General features: G+C 58.5%; 1 protein-coding gene across 8 annotated transcripts in view; it reads right to left on the bottom strand.

The window, feature by feature from the left end:
• Positions 1-380: 380 nt before the first annotated feature.
• GAK (cyclin G associated kinase) overlaps positions 381-20,036 on the bottom strand; it is a 56,021-nt gene continuing 36,365 nt past the window's right edge. For 5 of the 8 annotated variants that reach the window (XM_035726023.1, XM_035726018.1, XM_035726019.1 and 2 more), the window contains 17 exons: positions 19,333-19,382; positions 18,616-18,764; positions 17,916-18,038; positions 16,732-16,865; positions 13,872-14,066; positions 13,135-13,252; positions 12,714-12,793; positions 9,490-9,683; positions 8,619-8,765; positions 7,997-8,473; positions 7,374-7,547; positions 6,746-6,889; positions 6,032-6,148; positions 2,265-2,492; positions 1,650-1,798; positions 985-1,161; positions 381-893 (listed from right to left, as the gene is read on the bottom strand). In XM_035726023.1, the coding sequence (XP_035581916.1) occupies positions 792-893; positions 985-1,161; positions 1,650-1,798; positions 2,265-2,492; positions 6,032-6,148; positions 6,746-6,889; positions 7,374-7,547; positions 7,997-8,473; positions 8,619-8,765; positions 9,490-9,683; positions 12,714-12,793; positions 13,135-13,252; positions 13,872-14,066; positions 16,732-16,865; positions 17,916-18,038; positions 18,616-18,764; positions 19,333-19,382 (2,758 nt within the window). In that variant the 3' untranslated portion in view covers positions 381-791. The remainder of the gene's footprint in view (positions 894-984; positions 1,162-1,649; positions 1,799-2,264; positions 2,493-6,031; positions 6,149-6,745; positions 6,890-7,373; positions 7,548-7,996; positions 8,474-8,618; positions 8,766-9,489; positions 9,684-12,713; positions 12,794-13,134; positions 13,253-13,871; positions 14,067-16,731; positions 16,866-17,915; positions 18,039-18,615; positions 18,765-19,332; positions 19,383-20,036) is intronic. The other 3 variants (XM_035726022.1, XM_035726021.1, XM_035726020.1) reach the window with 3 other exon arrangements.

Below are 20,036 nucleotides of genomic sequence, written 5' to 3' on the forward strand. Positions count from 1 at the left end.
GCACACACACTGACCACGCAGGACCAGACACCCGGCACTTCCTCAACAGGCTTCTCATCAAAGCAAGCTCTTGCTTTGAATTTCAACAACAGCGTCCGAAGAGCCCGTGTCCGCCCCCCTCTGCAGAGGAAGGACCCAGCAGGACGTGAACATGGGCCAGCATTGTTCTGTTCTGGCCATGAGCAGTGACCGTGGGGCCTGTCCAGTGCTCACGGTGAGGGCCAACCCCCAGACCCAGAGCCACGCTGCCCAGAGGCCCACAGAGGCCTGAGTCCACTGCTCGCCGGCGGGTTCCTGTGCTCATCTCCGTGGTCAGGGCCGAGACCAGCCTGACGATGGCACCACTGCCCAGAGAAGGTCACACGGCGCCAAGACAAGCGTCATGAGAAAATAGTTTAATATGTACAGGCAGCCGCCAGGCTGATCACACACAGGAGGAGTGTTCACGCACGGGGTTCAGGGCAGGACAGCTGAGCAGTGCACTCTACCGCAGGCAGAGGCCTTGGCCACTGGGCAAAATGAAAGGAATCACAAACCGTGACAGTTATGGGGGGCGCGTAATCAACGTTTCCTTTGGACCAGAAAAAGAAAAGGAAAATCAGAGGCTTTGGAATGCTCTTTCTTCTCATGCCGGGGAGCGGCATCTGTCGAGTCCACCAAGGACAGTGGGCACAGCGATCCGGGGTGGCCACACTAGCCCACGCCGTGACGGCCACGGACGGGCCCCCGGAGGTTGAGCTCAGCAGCTTCGGGCTCCGTGAGCCACACACGCAGCCTCGATCACAAAAGGCTTAGAAGAGGGGCCGGGAGCCCTGGCTCTCGAACTCGGCCCACGCGTCATTCAGCTCCATGAAGATCATCTTGGCGTACTGCTCATAGGGCTGCCCCGCAGCCTGGGGGCCGGACCAGGGAGAGGAGGCCTTAGTCCTGCTCCGGGCACACCGCCCCTGCCCCGATCATGCCCCGCCCCCGCCCAGCGCTCACCTTGTCCGGGTGCACCACCAGCACCGCACGGCGGTAATGCTTCTTCACCTGCCCGGGGGTCACCAGATCGGCCATGCCCACGGGTGTCCAGCGGCTCTCGCCATCCCACAGCACAGTGTGCAGGGTGGACAGCAGTGCACGGATGTTCCTCTCCTTGCCCTCGGTCCACTCCAGGAGCTGCAGGATGCACAGGTGCTGTGGAGAGCAGATCGGGGCCTCTGCCCCCTCTGGCCCCCCAAGCCGCTGGCCATCCCTTCAATGGCTCCACAAACCACCCACCGCACGGAGCAAGGCTCTGACCGTGAGACGCTCGGCCTAGACCCAGACCTGATGCCCCAGTTTCTGTGATGACCCCACCCAGGCACGGTGGACACCACTCCCTGGGCCTGACCACACCGCACACAGAACGAGACAGCCCCGCAGAGCTGTATCACGAAGCCATCTCCAGAGCAGCGAGACACTTAATCACCCCAAAACATGTCCAAAAACACACGTAAGTGTAAACAGAAACGCTGTCTGTCTCTGCAAACATGTTGGACCAAGACCCTTTCGTGTCCGGGAGTCGGGAGCCTCACGAGGCGGCTGCTGGCTGGCTCAGAGTGAAGGCCAATCATGTCCGCAGGAGCCCCCCCACCTGCAGACCCGGGGCACCCAGCCTCCCTCACCTTCAGCTTGAGTGGGTCCGTGTCCCTCGCCTGCTCCTGCCTCCGCATCTCGGCCATGGTTCTTGGCCCCTTCCTGTCAGCCTTGGAGGAGAAGCCCTGGTCGGACAGCAGGTCCTCAAAGTCGCTCTCTGACACTCTCGGCTTCTGACCTACAGGAGAACGGAGGCTTGGCCGACAGACAATGCGCCGGGGGCTCTGCCCGTGGGCGCACACTGGGCAAGACCCACCGCTGCCCCAACGCTTTGGAAGAAAAGTTCGTCAGAAATGGGCAGCCTGCCAACTGGCATACATCCAAGTCTGCAGCCTGCAGAACAGTTTCTAGCTCAACGACCCTTTCGGTTCGAAGGACAGCCTCGTCCGTCACCTCCTGGGGTCAACGCGGATGTGCCGTCCCCGTCACAGACACAGCTGTGGGCTCCCGGACGGCGTGGGCCTGGCCGCAGCAATTCCTGCCACCCCGCGGGAGCCCCCGCCGAGTGAACAGACTTGGGCCTTGCTGAGCACTCCTTCCCAGGTCGGGCCATGAGTGGGAGAAACAAAGCAGGACGCCGCTTTACTAACCGCTTCACAGGAAACTTGAAAAAGCCACACACAGGAGACCTAGGCAGGACTTACCGAAGCTGGGGGCGCGGACCCCCCTCTCCTCTCGGCTGCCGATCACACTCAGGTTGGCGGCATAGTTAGGCCTTGGCTGTGCACAGGCTTTGGGGGGTGGCTTGGACTGGGGGGGCCGCGGGGTGCCCTGGGTCGGGAACCGATTTGTCTGCTGCCAGGAGCTGCCACCCGTGGGAGGAGCGGCTGTTTTGGAGCTGAAACCCCCAGGAGCAAATCCAGCAGGTGAGCCTGGGGAGATAGTTCACAGCGGGTTGAGTGTCCAAACGCGTGATGGCTGCTGCGCCCCGTGAAGCTGCTACGAACAGGGGCACTGCTGTCTCCGGGACTTCACGTCCATAGGGGCTGGGGGACAGCAGGTATGCGCGGAGACAAGCGCGGGCACCGCCTCCCCACTCACCCTCAGAACGCACAGCTGCTTCTTTAACTGCTGATTTTGAAACCAACGCACAGCCGTACAACCAGCTCCGGGCCCCCAGGTCCCGGCTGCACCAGCTGCCACGTGCACACCAGCGTGAGCGTGTGCGTGTGTGCACGGCGACCACACACACACGCGCATAAGCACCAGATCACGACATTCATCTGGTTCCCCGTCCTAGGGGAAGAATGTTCTAGAGACGGAATCAGAGAGTAAGCTTTGCAGTTGGTGCTTCTCACGCAGGACCTGCTCCTTTTTATTGCTGAGCAGCATTTTGTGGTAAAGACGCAACGCGGTTTGTTTAATCCCTGACCCCTGGGAGGACCTCAGGGCTGGTTCCAGTTTTGGGCAGTTACAAAGTCGCTATCAACACCACGTACGAAATTTTGCCGTGACTCTGGGATAAGTAGTTGCTGCACTTAGTTTTGTTGGAAACCGCCCAGTTCTGTGGTGGAGCGGCTGAGCCGTCTCGCACCCCCACTAGCACCTGGGGCCACGCCACGCCCTGGGGTGGCCCCCAGCCAGGCGGCCCCCGCGCTGGGCACAGACACTCGCCTCCCGTGTTCTGAGTGGATGGCCTTTTGTTCGCTGCCGTGCTCATGTATCCCAGGAGTCAGTTCCAGGGCAAACACGGGGCTCAAAAACGTGTTTTCCGCATCCATAGCTTGTCTTCCCACCCTTCAATCTTTAGCGAAGCACACCGTGATGACGACGAGCATCGTTTTCTCCGTTGTGGTTCGTGTGACACGCAAACCATGCCCTGGGTTCCAGAGACCTTCTCCTCCTCCATGTTACCCTCCCACAGACGCTGAAGTGTCTCATGTTTACACCTTAATCTAGAGCCGATGTGGAGCCGCCCGGTGTGTGAGGCTGAGCTTTAGAGGCTGAGGTCACTTTTCTGCCTGTGATGGTCCATCGCTCCAGCACCATTTGTGGTGGGTTTGCACCTCCATCACAAACCCGTGTGTGGGTCCACTTGTGGGTCCCCTGCTCTGTTTGACTCCAACACCAGGTAGTGCTGATTTCAGCACCTACAGCTTAAAAGCCCAAAGCCGGGGGTGGGGGTGAGCGACGCTCCCACATTCCTGTTCCATTACAGAAATATTTCAGCCACTCGAGGTCCTCTGATTTCCCAAATAAATGTTACCACGAGCTTGTCCGTGTCTACCAAAACCCTCACTGGACTTTCTGGTAAGAACCGTGAACCTACAGACCCGTCAGCACGGTCTGCCCCTCCATTTGCCGCGGCCTGGGCCGCCCTCACCGGCTCTGCGCCTGCAGTCCCAGCACACAAGTCCATGCTGCTTACCACCAACAGCCTTCCCTGCACTGTTGACAGGGGTGCTGACCGCTCTTGCTGGGCCCACGGTGTGGCAGACCATTACCCGGCTGTGGGACGGTGAACCAGCCCCGTTCCTGGTTGTGGTGCACAACTCCCCGTGTGAGGACAGTTCTCTAAGCTCGTGTTTTGTTCAGAGTCTGCGTCTATATTTATGAGGAACGTTGCCCTGCAGTTTTTTTTTCTGTACAGACTCTGGTTTTGGTATCAGGGTAATGCTAGCTTCCTAAAATCAACTGGAAAATGTTCCTTCCTCTTCCCATATTCTGGAAGACCCTGGGGAATCGGTATGAATTCTTAAAACATTTGGTCAAATTCTCCAATGAAATTCTCCATCTAGGACTGGAGATTCCCTTTTTGGGAGACTTTCAAGTGTGAATTTGTTTTCCTTACAGTTACAAAGATACTCCCACAACAGGCTCTGCGCTGACTGGGTTTGCCGTAGGCCAGCCCCGAGGACGCGGCCGATGTCCGTGCCCACGGCCCGCGCGCCCGCGCTGTCCCCGCAGGGACGTCCCCATCCTTGGGTGGTCGTCCTTTTCAATCTGTTCTAGTAGAGCTCTGTCTGCAGTTTTACTGATTTTTGAGCTTTCCTGATCTTTTCAAAAAACCAGGTTTTGTTTCATCAGTTTTCTATTTCATGGATTTTGGTTATTATTTCCTTCCTTCTATTTGCTTTGGGTTTATTTTGCTATCTTTTCAGACGCCCTGAAGGGAAGGTTCCTGATACTGACCAGAAGGCTCCACTGCGGCTGCGAACCCCTGGCCGAGCCGCGTCCACGTTCACCTGGTTCAGTGCGCCATTCTGTTTCCTAAATAACCCACTCACTCCTCATCGTCGAAGCACGTGAAGACGGACGGTTATCCTGCCATTCCTGGTTTCCAGTCCATGTGGTCAGGGGACCATCAGAGTCTCGACGAAGACCCAGAGGTGCCTGGGAGGGGGTGTGGTCTGTGCGGGCGGTGCTGAGGGCCGAGAACACCGCAGGGTGTGGGGCCCTGCCGGTGGGGCCGGGCGGGGGGTGCCCCCAGCAACTCCATCGCTGTGCCAACCTCAGGTCCAGCAGCTGGATCACTTGTCGAGAGGGGTCTGACATCTACAACCAGGGTCTGAGTTTGTCTGTTTCTCCTTTCTTTCCATCAGCTTTCGTCAGGATCCCGTTTCCTGAGGGCGTGTGATGGAGGGCCTGGGGCCCCGGTGCAGCCCTGACCAGGCTCCAGCCCAACGACAGGTCACTTGGGACCTGAGAGGTCCTGCCCCCCCCAACAGGAGGCTCTGGGCAGCCCACCCCGGTGTGAGTGGCCAGAGACACAGGCCACGCAGGTGCAGAAGGCCAAGGGCAAACCCAAACTCCCAGGAATGCCCTCAGAGAGAGACGACGCAACCTGAAACGCCAGGAACTACTCAAAGAAGGAAAGCCACAGGGCTCAACGGACAGACGCAGAGCGAGTCCCCAATGTAGCAGAGACGAGGGGCAGGGGACGGGAGGCGGTCCTGAGACCCAGTGCGCGTCATAAGAGGGGAACGAGAAAGTACAAGGTGCCAAGAGTCTCTCCAGCACCGAGGAACATGAGTCTCCAAACCAGGGTGAAGGCTAGCTAAGGCGCCATGAGGGGCTGTGGGAGGAGAACGCCACCACCTGGGGCCCCGGGGGCCTGCTTGAGCAATGAGCCTTCCCAGCAGACACGATCTGCAGCCTGGAGCTGTACCTGCCTGCTGATCACCAAGGATAAGGAACCCGTCCAGATACTCGTGGTACTCAACGCCCCACATGCGTCTGGAGGAGACCGAGGGACCCGGAGGACCCATTCCCCAGGAGATTTCAAGGCCAAGGGCAGCAGACACAGGCGCTGGGTGGGGCGTCTTGTCCACCCCTCCAGGGTTCCAAGTCCCTGCTCCCCAGACGGCCCGCACGCGCTTGATGGCTCGTTTGCCAACCCCTGCAAAGGGAGCAGGGCCACACAGACTGCACCTTCCTGCCATGGGCCAGTGCTCGGGGCCCCACACGTCACCTTGGAGGCCAGAACTGAGGTCACCGAGGTCTGCAAACGGGTCCAGGCTCTGAGACTTGGTCCAGCTGGCTGGGGGGCCGGGGGTGGCAGGCTGGCCTCCTGGAGGGAAGAAGGGACCTGGAGAAGGGCAGAAGGTATAAGATGCACCCCCGGGACGCTCCTGAGGCCGCACTCAGCTAGTGTGCGCGCCCACACCAGCCCCAGACACGGCTGTCCACGTCCACGGCCTCCTTACAGAAGCTAGTCTACCAACTCACACGGCTCTGACCCTGGAGGCCCACTTCCCAGAACCCATGTTACGTGTGAACGTGCTTTACGATGTTCCTCACGAGGGCGTAGCTGGAGGGTATTCTGAACGTGAGACACTGAGGGTCAGAATGAGTCACCACTGTGCGCCCCAGGACGGAACATTATACGGTCGTTTCAAGTGTAGCTGTTCCTATATACAGAGTTCTTACAAATCAATTAAAAAAAACTTTGAATTCCAGAGGTGCCTGGGTGGCTTAATTGGTTGACCGTCTGACTCTTGGTTTTGGCTCAGGTCATGATCTCAGACCTCAGAACCGTGAGGCCCAGGGGCCTCCAGGAGGCAAAGGAGCCACGGGACACAGGACAACACGACGGAGCACTCTCGGGGACCCCTTCCACCACCTTCCGCTGAGCCTTCCTGGCCCACACTCCTTCTCTGGGAGTGGGGTCCCACCTGAGACGTACCTTCCGCAGCAGGCGTGGGGGCCGGCACCTCGGCCCAGGCCTCCCACCCTCCTAGCAGATCCGGGTGGCTGGTGGAGGCCGTCATCTTGCCGGGCTCTGCCGGTAGATCCCCTGGAAAGACAGCAGAGCTATCTGGGGTACCCCCTGGTGGGGGTAGGCAGCCATAAGTCCCCCTATGGGAGGCTGGGAGAGCACCCTCCGTCCCCCTCATGTGAGCAGGGCTCAGCACACGCATCCCCAGGGTCCCTGGGAGCTGCGCTGGGCTCGGCCACACCGACCGGCTTCCTTCTTCCTCAGGGGCCCAAGGACACATCCCGTGGTCACCGAACCAACCAACTGGACAAGGGGGGTCAGCAAGCGGAGCCGCTGCTCAGAGCAACAATAAGGGTCTACACGTCTTCGAAGACCTCCCACCCCGTGGCCAGCCACATGGACTTGTGGCTGCATGCTGGTGCCCCCAGAAACTGCCTCTGCCTCCTCTAAAACCCTGCAGAGTGCACGGGTGGACAGCTGCAGGCTGTGTCACCTTGCCAGGGAAGGAGGGACCCCACAGCTGCCCTCCATCAGCCCAGGGTCCACAGCAGGTGACTGCACCGCCCACCTCCCAGGCCCCAACTTCAGTGCTTACCCAGGTGCAGGAAGTCGGTGCTGCAGGCTGGGGGTGGGGCGCTGTGGGTGGAGGGGAAGGACGCGGGGGCGGCGGCAGGAGATTCTGAATTAAGAAATTCACCGAAGAGGTCAGGCTTGGAGCAGGGCTGGGTGTCTGGACCAGATGGCAGCAGGAGAGGGTCAAACGGGTCGGCTGCGGAAGGACACCCAGGAAGTGGGCAGAGGTGAGGCTCTGTGTAGGCGCCTTCGGCCCAAAGCATCAGCCGGAAAGCTGAGCAAGTCCCATTAGCACCACAGCCCCTCAGACCCAGGCTGAGGCCACAGCATCGGCTCCAAGAAGGTGCTGGACGCTAGGATGCCCTCGCCTGAGACTCCCCCGGGACAGGGGAGGGTCCCGTCTTCCTGGGACGGGAGAGCCGGAGGGGCCTCAGGAGCCTGCCCCGCAGAGCAGCCTTGGTCTGCGGCTGGCCTGGGTCTGCAGTCTGACCAGCAGGCCCGGGGCTGCTCCCCAGTGGGTGGCCAAGGGGCCGGGCACTGACCCCACCCCGTCCATTCCCAGAAGCCCCTCCCAGGTAATCTTGACAACAAAGCCAAACTACTAAAACGCTATTCTCTGTTCCCCTGGCAGATGGAGTAACATACCAGCTGCAGCCGGCCCTTCACGGGGCGGGCTCTGTGAGCTCAAGGAAGGGGCCGGGCTTGCGAAGAGCAGGGGGGCCTCGCCACCTAGCAGATCTCCGCGGGGGACCTCCGGAGCCGTGTCAGGGGCCCCCAGGAGGCGGCTGAGCAGGTCGGCGGTACTGGGAGCTGCCCCGCAGGCCTGCATGGGGGGTGCCAGCCCGGCCTCGGAGTTCAGCCCCAGGAGGTCGACACTGTCCTGCAGCGTGGGCTCCTGCAGTGTGGCTGGAGTGGCCGGCGTGGCCGCGTCAAAAATCAACTCTCGCTCTTGCGTCCTCGCTGCTGGGCCTGGCGTGTCCTCGTCAGCCGCATCCCTGCTCTCGGCTGAGAGCGTCGCTGCTTCCTCGTCAGAAGGCTCACTCCCACCTGCGTCCTCGGCTGGGGCTGACGCGCTCTCCTTGGCAAAGTGACCTTCGGGGCCTGTCTCTGTGTCTCTTTCCTCTGAAAAGAGAAGCATAGCAGCCCGGACGGCAGGGTGAGGCCTCGGTGGAGGCCGCGGGGCGGAGGGCCGGGAAAGAGTGGGAGGCAGAAGATGCACAGTGAGGCCCAGGGCGCACCCCCCCCACACCCGCGGCCCCACACGCACCGTGCCAATGCAGCGTGTGGAGGAAGTGGCTGGAGTCCGTGCAGCTGCCCTGTGGGGACTCAGACTCCGCAGGCGCAGCTTCCAGAGATCCTGCCTCGGCGTCATACTGAGTGGTGGAGCCGGGCTGCCTGGGGAGCTCTGGCTTCCCTGCGGGAGGAAGGGCGCATCAGGAACGGCCCAGAATGCCTCCATCGCCTGCAGCGGCCAAGGCCCTGGGCTGCGAAGTGTCTCGTGCAGTGGCCAGGCCACACAGCCGGACGCCCGATTCCAAAGCACGGGGAAACCTGCACTGACCACCAAAGAGGATCCAGTGTGTGAGCAGCTCCGTGTCGGCTCAGCTGCTGCCCCGTACCATGCGTGCAGACACACACGCTTCTCAGGGAAGGGAATGTAAGACGCAAACCAAAGACACGAAGACGACTCTGTCGCAGTCAGCAAGCGAGACCTCAAGTCCTGCCCACCTGGGGCTGCACGTGCCCCTTTCTAACTGCTCACGAGATAACCAACCCGGAGAGGGACGGTCTGCCCCGCTGTGCCCTGTGGGTCTGGAACAAAGCCTTGACTTCTTCCAGGTACGCTGGAAACAGCAAACGACTCCAACCTGACCACCCCCCCAGCTGGCCCATGATGACCCCCAGGACAGGGGCTGCCCACGGTCCTGGGGGTCTGGGAGCAGCCGTGGCGGTGTGAACCCGGGAAATGCGAGCACGTTAGGCGTGAAAGCTGGTGTCGGGGAAGGTCCCAAGTGGGGGCTCTGGGTCTCCGTACGCCGGTGCACAGCCGGACACGGGGACGGGGGCAAGCCCAGCCCCCGGGAGTTTCCCGTGGTGGCAGCACCACCTGCTGTGTGTTTGGAAAACAAGGATCTCACCGAATTTGGACAGAATGTCTTGTTGCTCCTCCCGGCTAGAAAACAGGATTTTGGGGTTCAGCCCCCTCATGCTGGTGCTCTCCCAGGGTGGGGCCTCCCGGCTGGGCCTGTCTCTGGGCTCCACCTCCACCTCCAGGTTCACTTGGAATAAATCCGGGTATTTCTCCTGAATGTCACACGCATCCAGGTCATACCTGCAGGGGGAGACCAGACGCCAGTTAGGAAGGACTTTCACGGGTCAGCCAGCCCACATGAACCAGAAAGTGAGCACAAAACGGCACGTGTGCTCACCGGGGCAGGTGCGCGGGCAGGGACCCTGGCCCTCTGCCGAGGGAGCACTGGCGGCCCTCACCCCTCAGGTCCCGTGATCCGGATAGGGCACTCAGGGACCTTAAATGCGTGTTTCCATAAAACGACGCTGTCCACCCTGGCAAAAATCCCCAACTATTCACAAGTGCCCGTCAAACCAAGACCTCTGGAACACCCTGCAGAAGGGGGAAGGGCGGCAGGGGAGCGGCAGCAGGGCCCATGGCTGGCGGGAGAGGGGAAAGGTAAGGATGCCAAGAGCGGGTGTGCCGGCGTCGCCTGCGGGGCTGGCGGTGGGGGCTACGGCTGCCGGGTCACTGAACTTGAATTCTGGGGCTCTGTCCCTCTCTAGGGGTTCCAGCGTGTTCCCCCATGTTCCCTAAGATCACCTCTGATAACACGTTCACAACCACGCTGCTAAGCCCTGTTCTTCAGCTGGGCAGCAGGCTCCCAGCCTTCATCTTCTCTTATGCCACCTAACATCTCTGGGTGGTTACTTATCGTTTCCAAAGGGGCAGCGGGTTCCTTAGTGACCCAAGCTGTGGAAGGAGGGGCCCACGGTCCTCTGTGATGTCCGTGTGGCACCCATACCCCAAAACGAACCACCGCCACCGGGCAGTGGGGCCGCAGACGTGGGGGCAGACTGGGTGGTCAGTCTGGGTAGGAAAAGCCCGGCAGCCTTTTAAGTCTTACTTCCATGGATCCAACGAAATAAAATCAGCAAGCATGCGTGACCCTAATGTGGAACGTCCACTGGTTTCAGTCCTTCCCACTCCTCCAAAGACAAAACCACCTTTGCGCAAGGGGAGGAAACCCAACAGAGCAGCTGTGTGGGCAACAATAGCCCGAAGCCGAGCTCCTCTTGCTGGGGCAACGTGGGCAGGAGGGGAGTTCCTCAGGCTCTCAGGCCACCCCACACCTTCTTCCTCTCTAGGTCAGACACCCACAACAAGGAGATGACGCAGGTCACCGCACCGCCAGGCAGGAGCGGCTCCTGTGGGAACCGCGGTGGTAAGCCCCGAGGCAGCAATGTCAGTCAAGGGGGAGTCCAGCAAGGACCAGAGGAGGCCCAAACCCCCATCCCCAAGGAAGGAGTGAGGCAGGGGTCCACATAAAGGAGCACATGACCTCTGCCGGCTCAGCTCCAGCGGCCACAGGACCTTGGGGGTAGCTCTGGGTACCACGCTGGTGGCCACCCATCCCCCACCTCGCCCCCCTGGCTGGTCCCCAAAGATGGCCTCCGGGCCCGGGCCTGCCCAGCTGACCCAGCAAGTCAGTGAGGGAACAATGAGGGTCTGCGAGCAGGGCCACAACCCCTGCGACCCCGCCCTGCACTTCAGGAGGGCGTTAAGGCCCAGGCCTCACTGGGGGGCACCAGGGGCCAACATGCTTGGCTTAGAAACAAAAATGCTGCCTTGTGCCACGAACTGCAATTCTGCCCACGTAAACACACTGGGGACCCTCCCTCAGTGACAGAAGGTCTCGAGGATGGACCCGCTAACACTGCTCCAAGTTCTTTTCTCAAGCTGTCCTGTTTCAGCCACCTCTGCAAAATGGATCCTGCCCACAGGAGACTCACACTTTGCATCAATCAGGCACTCAATAGCTTTCTTCTAATTTAACTACATAGTCCATGTTTGGAAGCACTGCACACAGTAATGCACCGGCCCAAAAACACAGCTCGGCCAAGTTCTGTGCTTGCATACTGGGACGTTCAGGAAAAAATGCCCTCTCTTTCCAGCCCTCACAGAAGTCCCTAAGTCAGAAGTAACTACCCCTGCTCCTCCGGCCCCCAGGCCTCCCAGGGCTGCGGGGGTGGGTCCTAATGTTCCCTTTAGTGTCTGGGTAGGAGAGGGGCACAGGGTCCTGGGCAGCTGCACGCAGTGGTCTCCAGAGCTGCGCCACTAGCTCCCCTCTCACCCCTGGAACAACACTTCTGCTCGGGTGGCAGGTGTGAGACAAAGCGGAAAGAACGCCACCTGGGGGGCGTAGTCACTTAAGCGTCTGACTCTTGGTTTCGGCTCAGGTCGTGACTTCAGCGTGGTGAGATGGAGCCCTGAGTTGGGCTCGCACTGGGCGGGGAGTCTGCTTGGGATTCTCTGTCCCAAATGCCCGCTATGCAGACTTGTCCCGCTACCTAGGCACCTCCACCTCAAATAGAAGGTCTGCATACGCACCATGGACTGGGGGCCGGGTGTGCTGTGTGAGGCCCTCATGCATTACTCTAACAAGGTGATGAATCTGGGAATGCAAGAAACTAAAGAGCCCTGGTAAGTCAAGGGGATTATCCCCGACTGTATGAATTTCTGCTTTTATCTCTAACCCCAGATGGTGAACTTCTCTTAATTAACCTCCAACCTCAGTGCTTAGCAGAGTACTCTGCACATCCTAAGTACTCTACATGTTAAAAAGCAATAAACAAGGCGCCCTGGGTGGCTCAGCTCGTTAAGCGTCCGCATTCGGCTCAGGTCATGATCCCAGGGTCCCGGGATCGAGTCCCACATCAGGCTCTCTGCTCCTTGAGTCTACTTCTCCCTCTGCCTCTCTCTCTCTCATGAATAAATAAATAAAATCTTTAAAAAAAAAAAAGCAATAAATGCCCATTCAGCTGTTTATACCACAGTTCAGGGCGCAGATGACTAAATTCTAGTAAGAAATGCACCATGCCAGTCCCCAGGTCACCAAGGTGCACAGTGGCAGCCACCATGGCCCAATGGAAGTGCCACATACTGGACACGGGGCACGCTCAGAAGTGGGGAAAGACCCAGGACTAGAGTTCAGTGTGGTGACCCAGCCATGCGTGAACCACATCGCCCCACCAGCGTCCAGCGCACGGCACTCATTTACACAGGGTGCACGGCAGGTAGGCACCGTGCACCTGACCCTCCCAACCTCTCCCACGTGTGACACCCACATACTTTGCAAATTTCACAGTAGTTGCATTCCGAGGCACGAAGCCCGTGTGGAACTGGACCTGGAACATCTTCATGGATGCCACCTGCAGACAGAGTGCAGACAGGAGACCCTCGAGCTGGAGAGGACACCACCCGCTCACACTGCAGATGCACACTTCACAGCTGACAGGCTCTGACAGTCTCATATACAGCGCCCTCCCGACAAGCAGCTTCTCGGGGTCTGAGGTAGGGCAGCCCCAAAGCCATAACTCAGCAGACGCCCCATGCAGACAGCATCCCGCAGTATGGGGAACTCCGGGTGTTTTGGGCTAAAATCCCCTCTGCCTTGGGCTACACAAGGCAGTTCTCACTGAACACCGGGCCTGAGAACCCTCCACGAGAACTCACAGAATGACAGCCCAGGGTGGTCTGAGCGCCCACGTACCTTGGCCTGCAGTCTTCCTCCCAGGGTGGACCTGGCGTGGTAAATTGTAATAAGCACATCCCCTTGCACGGTTATGCCCAGGGGAATGACTGCTTTGCCATCCTCGATTTTGAAATCCCTAAAGAGCAGAATGATGAGGAAAGGTTCCGTTAAGTCACACACACAGCTTTCCAGAGAGCAGTGGTCCTAGAAGGCTGCGGCACCCTGGCAAGAACTTCAAGCTCCCCTAAAGCACCAACGCTTAGATCCACACATTCTTATTTTGCTGGTCTTCCTGCCAGATTTTTCTGGGAGGGGGTGTTGCTCTGGGAACTGACTACGCAGGGCGCCTGGGTGGCTCAGTCGTTAAGCGTCTGCCTTCGGCTCAGGTCATGATCCCAAGGTCCTGGGATCGAGCCCCACATCGGGCTCCCTGCTCCGCGGGAAGCCTGCTTCTCCCTCTCCCACTCCCCCTGCTTGTGTTCCCTCTCCCTCTGTGTCTCTGTCAAATAAATAAATAAAATCTTAAACAAAAAAAAAGAAGCTACTCCTCAGCACATTGGTCCTGGGAACCTCCCACACCTGGCGCCCACTGGGCGGGACTGGCTTACAGAGCCTGTTCCTGCTCACCACCTCGACCGCGGGTAGGGCCTCGGCACCTTTCTGCAGCTCTGGCAGACTTTCTCCTTAAAAGTCTCCCAGAGGAGAGAAAGTGAATGAATCTGACGGCCATGGGGCAAGGGAGGCTGTGAGCTCACCTCATCTTGTCATACTCCTGAGATGTGGTGGTCACGCGCTCGTCCCCCACGTAGACCTCACAGAAGGGCCTGCAGCCGTTCCTCTGCTTGCTGAACAGCGGCACGGGCGTCATGACCACGGCTTTCACCAGGATCGGCTTGCTGTGGGGCGTGATGGGCTCCTCTGCCACCATGTCACACATGTACTCAATGTACCTGCAAGGGCCAGAGGCATGCCACGTCACCCGCCTGTCATGTCCCCAAAGCTCCAGTCGGCTCACCGTACCTGGTCTCCACAGACGCGAGTACTCAGTGAGACAGTCGGCTCACCACATCTGGTCTCCACAGACCTGAGTACTCAGTGCGACAAACAGTCAGCTCACCTCACCCGGTCTCCACAGACCTGAGTACTCAGTGCGACAAACAGTCAGCTCACCTCACCCGGTCTCCACAGACCTGAGTATTCAGTGCGACAAACAGTCGGCTCACCGCACCCGGTGTCCACAGACCTGGGTACTCAGTGAGACAGTCGGCTCACCACATCTGGTCTCCACAGACCTGAGTACTCACTGTGACAGTCGGCTCACCGCACCTGGTTTCCACAGACACAAGTACTCAGTGTGACTAACTTTCCTTGGAGCAGTGTGCTCTAGTTTCATCTCACAAATCTGATGTACTTTTCATTTGGTTTAAAAATTTTTTTAACATTTTATTTATTTGACAGAGACACAGCGAGAGAGGGAACACAAGCAGGGGGAGTGGGAGAGGGAGAAGCAGGCTTCCCACGGAGCAGGGAGCCCGATGCGGGGCTCGATCCCAGGAACCCGGGATCATGACCTGAGCCGAAGGCAGACGCCCAACGAACTGAGCCACCCAGGCGCCCCAGTTTAAAATGTTTTTAAACTTCCCTTGAGACTTTTTCTTTGACTCATGGGTAATACAGAAGTGGATTAATTTTGAAAAGTTTAGGAAATTTTCCACCTATGTTTGTTTTTTGTTTTTTTTAATATTTTAAAGCAATCTCCACAGCCCACACGGGGCTCATCCTCACGAGCCCAAGCAAGAGCTGCATGCTTCCCTGAGCTAGCCAGGCGCCCCCGTTTGTTACCAATTTCTGGTGTAACTCTATCACGAACACACTTTACGTGACCACTACCCTTCTGTGCCTGCAGCTTAAGGCCGAATCTGATCTTTCTTACTGAATGGTCCGTGGACACTTGAGAGGAACGGGTCTATTCTGGTTGTTGGGTGGAGGGCCCTACAGATGTCATCCAGATGGCTGCCCACGGTGTTCTGTCGCGAGCTGACCGAGTACTCGTCCCATCCACCGCCAAGGCAGGAATACTGAGGCCTGTGCTACAACCGTGACTGCCCATCTCTCCCTTCAAGTCTGCTCTCTGTTCTACAATCTGGAATCTGCTCTCACGCGCTTCACTCCTCCAGCTCTCCGGGGTGGTCTTCTCGGCACCTGCGGGGCGCACACACCAGGCACCTGTCCCTGCCCTCGTGGCATGACCCCTGTCTCGAGACGGGGACGGAGTGGGGACTGGCTCCCAAGCAGCAGGAGGGAAGGGCGACCACTTCTGAGCGTGGGTCACACACTGCACTGCGCTAGCAGACTTGCCTGGGGAGCTCTCGCCCACATGACAGGAGGCCTGCATGCACCTCACTCCCAGCACGAGTCCCGCCAACAACCCGAGCAAGCACGGAAGTGGACTGGAGAGGGAGCAGCGGGCTTTTTCAGGGAGGTTCACACAACACAGCCTGGCCACCCGACCCACAGAGGTGGGGACGCACACGCGGGCTCTTTGAGCTGCTAAGTCTGTGGTGATCAGTCACCCGGCACCTGTGCCACGGCCCTCCTCCACGGCTGATGCCAGCTTCCTCCGTCTTGACGGCAGAAGTGGGGCTCCTCCAAACAGGGCATTGCTGGGTCTTGCTCTCTTATCCACTCTGATGATCCTCACGGGCACTTTCAGAGCTCAACCACTACTGTGGCCAGGTTCTACCGCACTGTCTTGCTAACTGCTTTCTGTTCTTCTTTGGTCTTTTCCTCAAGTAAGTGAGCGCTTTTTATAACTCTGTCCATTTCCTCTGCTGACTTACTAACTCTCGTATTTAGAACCTTTACTGGTTGCCCTGGGGATTCCAACAACAACTCTGATGTGGTTTGTACCTCTGCCCTCTGGTGACCTTTGAGCTGTGTGTGGGGTCTCCAGCAGACGAAGTACGGTGCATCTGAGTGGATTTTCTGCACGTTTGTTTAGTGTTTCACCCTGTTTTGTGTCCTCTGAGCTTTGGAGGTTTGGTGTCTCATTAATTTTGGGAATTCCTTGGCAACTGTGTCTGCACGTTGCCCTCCCCATCATTCTGCCTCCCGCAACGGCCCGAGATGGCCTGGCAGGCCTGGCTGCTCAGTCCCTTCCCATGATCCCTCCCTGTGCTTTGGTCTGAGTAATGCCACCTGCCCCGCCCTCAAGAGGCTGAGGCCCTTCCCTCAGCTGCCAGAGAGCCTGCGGGGGGCAGCCTCCACTAACACTGCCTTTCTCACGTCTGACATTTGTGTTCGAGACTTACAGTTCCTGTCTTTGCTGAAGTGACCACGTGCTCCTAGGTCCTGCCTACCTTCTTCATTTAGCACCTTCAACACGTTAATCAGTTACTTTAAATCTCCCGTCAGATACCTCGGGGTCCTGTCCTGAAGCTGTGTGTCTCTCCGGTGGCCAGCCAGGATTCAGGAGGGCACCGACTCCCCCAACTTGGGTGGCCTCGCCCACGTCTGCACATGGGCCCTCAAGTTTTCCTACCTCCCAGCACCCTCGGCTACAAGCCAGCCGAGGGTGATGCCACGGACGCCATCTGCAAAGTGGGACACACGTACCTTTTGTGGGACGGCCAGATGCCCGGCGGGCAGCGCTTCATGCTGAACATGTACACGGCAGCCTCCGCGGTGCTGAAGAGCCGGCAGAAGCACAGGAAGGAGCAGACGGCTACCGCAGACGCGGCTCTCCCGTCCTAGGACAAACGGCACAAGCCGGGCTCACACAGCCGCGGCTGCAGGAAGGCGGCTTCCTAATCACACACCTCCCTAGACAACAGCCACAGGGCCTCCCCCCGTCTTAAAACCTACTTGGGAACTTAGGAAAACACACCTGACGGAGAAACAATTCAGAGTCCACAAAGATTAGTAGAGGTTCCTAACAAACCCTCACTGTTGGGGCGCCTGGGTGGCTCAGTTGGTTAAGCGACTGCCTTCGGCTCAGGTCATGATCCTGGAGTCCCGGGATCGAGTCCCGCATCGGGCTCCCTGCTCAGCAGGGAGTCTGCTTCTCCCTCGGACCCCCATGCTCTATCTCATTCGCTCTCTCAAGTAAATAAATAAAATTAAAACAAACAAAAAAAAACACCTCACTGGGCAGGTGGGAAACTGGAAATAAGGCTTGTCCTCAGCCACAGTGAGGAGCAGAGACGGGGGTCCCATGAGTCAGAGTGGCCTCAGTGCCTGTTGAGGCTCATGTGCGTGCTGCCTTGCAGGGAGAGAATGACCCGTGGGGACCCCTGTGTTCTGTAAAGAGGAGTAGGGGTGACCACCTGTACGGGCGGTCTTCCCTAAGAAGCGGTGGGGACCCACAGAAGGCGTGGGTCCCACAAGGCACAGGCACCTGCTGCTCCCTCTGGGGTCTACCTTGAAGTGACAGGGGCCACGCCAGGGCAGCTAGGCCTAGGGTCACCGGCTCCAGACACCAGGGCAGAACCCACTCCTCACAGGACTTGCCACGAGTCCAAGTGTTAGGCCAGCGTGTCCCAAACAGACCCCCGCTCTCCAGCACAGGTGCTCCCACGTGCTGCCAGGGGCCTCACCCAGTATCGGACAAGGCCTGTGATTGTGTGGGGGACCCCAGCTGCCCCGCCAGCCTCCCTCCTCAGTGCCCCAGATCTCACTTCCGTTCCCTCAGCAGATTGTGAGCTTCCCCAGTGCGTGGGTTATTTTCCCTGGTTTCCGTTTTCTTCTCAGGTACCCCACCCCCAAGGTGAAGGGCAGGGATGGGGCAGCCTCACACTCACCACGCAGTGCACAACACAGACATTCTTGTGGTCTTGCCGGAGCCATGAATGCATGTTCCTGCAAACGCTGTACAGGCTGTGAAGGTTTGGGGCCCGCCTGGCCGCCCAGCCACACTCGGAGACCTGTGGGCAGAGGGCTTGGCTCAGCCTGGGTTCCCTTGCACCAGCTGGGGGTGCAGACACAGGGGGATGGGGGGAGCCCCACCACGGGCACTGGCTCTGGACAGACGCCACCAGGCCCCCTGCTCCTGAGCTTCGTGCTCCAGGATGTGTACCCGGCTATGCAGACTTGGCAAAGACCGGAGAGTCTACCCTTTCCCATGCTTGGTTCAGTCCAAATACCATGAAAGTGTCTGTGTCCCACGTGGTCATTTACTAAGAAAATCACGTGGCCTCTCACATCCTCACTGGTGAGGAGCAACAAGGCACCCTAGATTTTAGCAATCTCCAAGGAACATACTGAAGCCCATCTGACTGTCTCCTCACGGGTCACGTTACAGAATCTTCCAGAGAAAGCCCCTGTCCCCGCCGTGTGCTGCACGGGGGCCCCGTGTCGCCACACCCAAGGCCACCCCCCCCCCCCACCAGAGCCGTGGGCTCCGCCTGCTACCACTGCTGCTGGGGAATGCCACCCGTGGGTCTGAGGGCCGACTGGAAGAAAGCCGCGTGCAGTTGAGAGGCCAGCATCCAGGCCACCCACCCGGTTATGAAACTTGGAGGACCGGTACGTCCTCGGGGACAGGTTGTAGACCGCATAGTGTCCTGGGTGCTTGGAGTCCAGAAACAACCGTACGTCTTCTATGTTATTCTTGATAGCCGACTCCACACCTTCCGCTGGGAATGACATCACTGGAAGAGAGCAGCCCACGTCAGCCACCACAGGGTGGTGGCACTTGGCCTCCGCAGCCTCACCAGCCACGGGCAGGACAGTCGGCCACCTGGGCCCCTGCTCATCTCCCCACAGCTGCTGACTGATCAGTATAATGGCCGCCAGGATCGGACAGAACACAGACCTTGCCACCCCCACCAACCCTCTGGGATCTCCACACAGTGCTTTCTGGGACAGAGTTAAGCCAGAGAGCCTGATGCACGGCAGTCTCCAAGTGTCTGGATTCTGGTTTCGGTGTTTGGAGACCCAAGTTTTAAATGTGCTTTGCATCATTCCCCTCACGATCTCAGAGTTCCGGAAAGTTCCAGACCAGGGGGAGAAGGTGGGTCGACAGTGGCACTGTCCACGGCAGGGCCTGGAGATACAAGGACAGGTGCCCCAGGCCATATCTTGGGCAAGTGAGTGGCTGCCCAAGGGCCGCCCTCTCCTTCCCCACCAGCCACAGCCTCTGGCCCTGCATCCCATGAGCCGTCCTCGGACAGGAAAGAATCTGAGGCACGTCCTTATGGTTAGTGGAGGCAAACGTACCAGCGATTCTGGATGTGATGTAAGATATGTCCAAATCTCCCTTTGCATAACTGGAATTAAAAAGAAGAGCCTCGGTTATTACAGGAAATTTCTACAGATAAGTCACGAGAGCTTAAATGGAGCGAGTCGTGGAGAGGCTCAGGCTGCGGCTCATGGGAACGTCGTGTATGCGACTGAGCACCTTCAGCGTCACGCGTGCACGTTGAGAGTGGAGGTGGACGAGAAGTTATAAACTGCACGTGATGGAGAGGCACAGACCCTGGCAAACTGCCTGCTAGTCTACTCTAAAGACATATGGCCACGGGAGCTGGCAACAAAAACGGAAGACGGCACTCATGTCTGGCAAAAACTGAGTTTCAAGAGACACAGAAAGCATCGGAAGCAGACATGGCAGGGGTGTTGGAACCAGAGGACCAGGAACTTCAGCAGCTGTGACTAACATGCTAAAGGCTCTAACTGAGGGAGCACAGGGCAGACAAGAACAGACGGGCAGTGCGAACAGAGACAAAGGTTCCAAGAAAGATCAAAAAGAAATGCTGGAGATAAAAACACAGTGGCAGAAAGACAAGATGCCTCTGACGGGCTGATTGCACGGAACCCAACTGAGGAAAGAATCTCTGAGCTGGAAGATCGAGCAACAGAACCCTTGAAAAATGAAAAGCAAAGAGAACAAAGAGTGACAAAATCCAGAACAGAGTCTCCAA

The sequence above is a fragment of the Zalophus californianus genome, chromosome 2 (assembly GCF_009762305.2).
Source record: "Zalophus californianus isolate mZalCal1 chromosome 2, mZalCal1.pri.v2, whole genome shotgun sequence".
NCBI lineage: Eukaryota > Metazoa > Chordata > Mammalia > Carnivora > Otariidae > Zalophus > Zalophus californianus.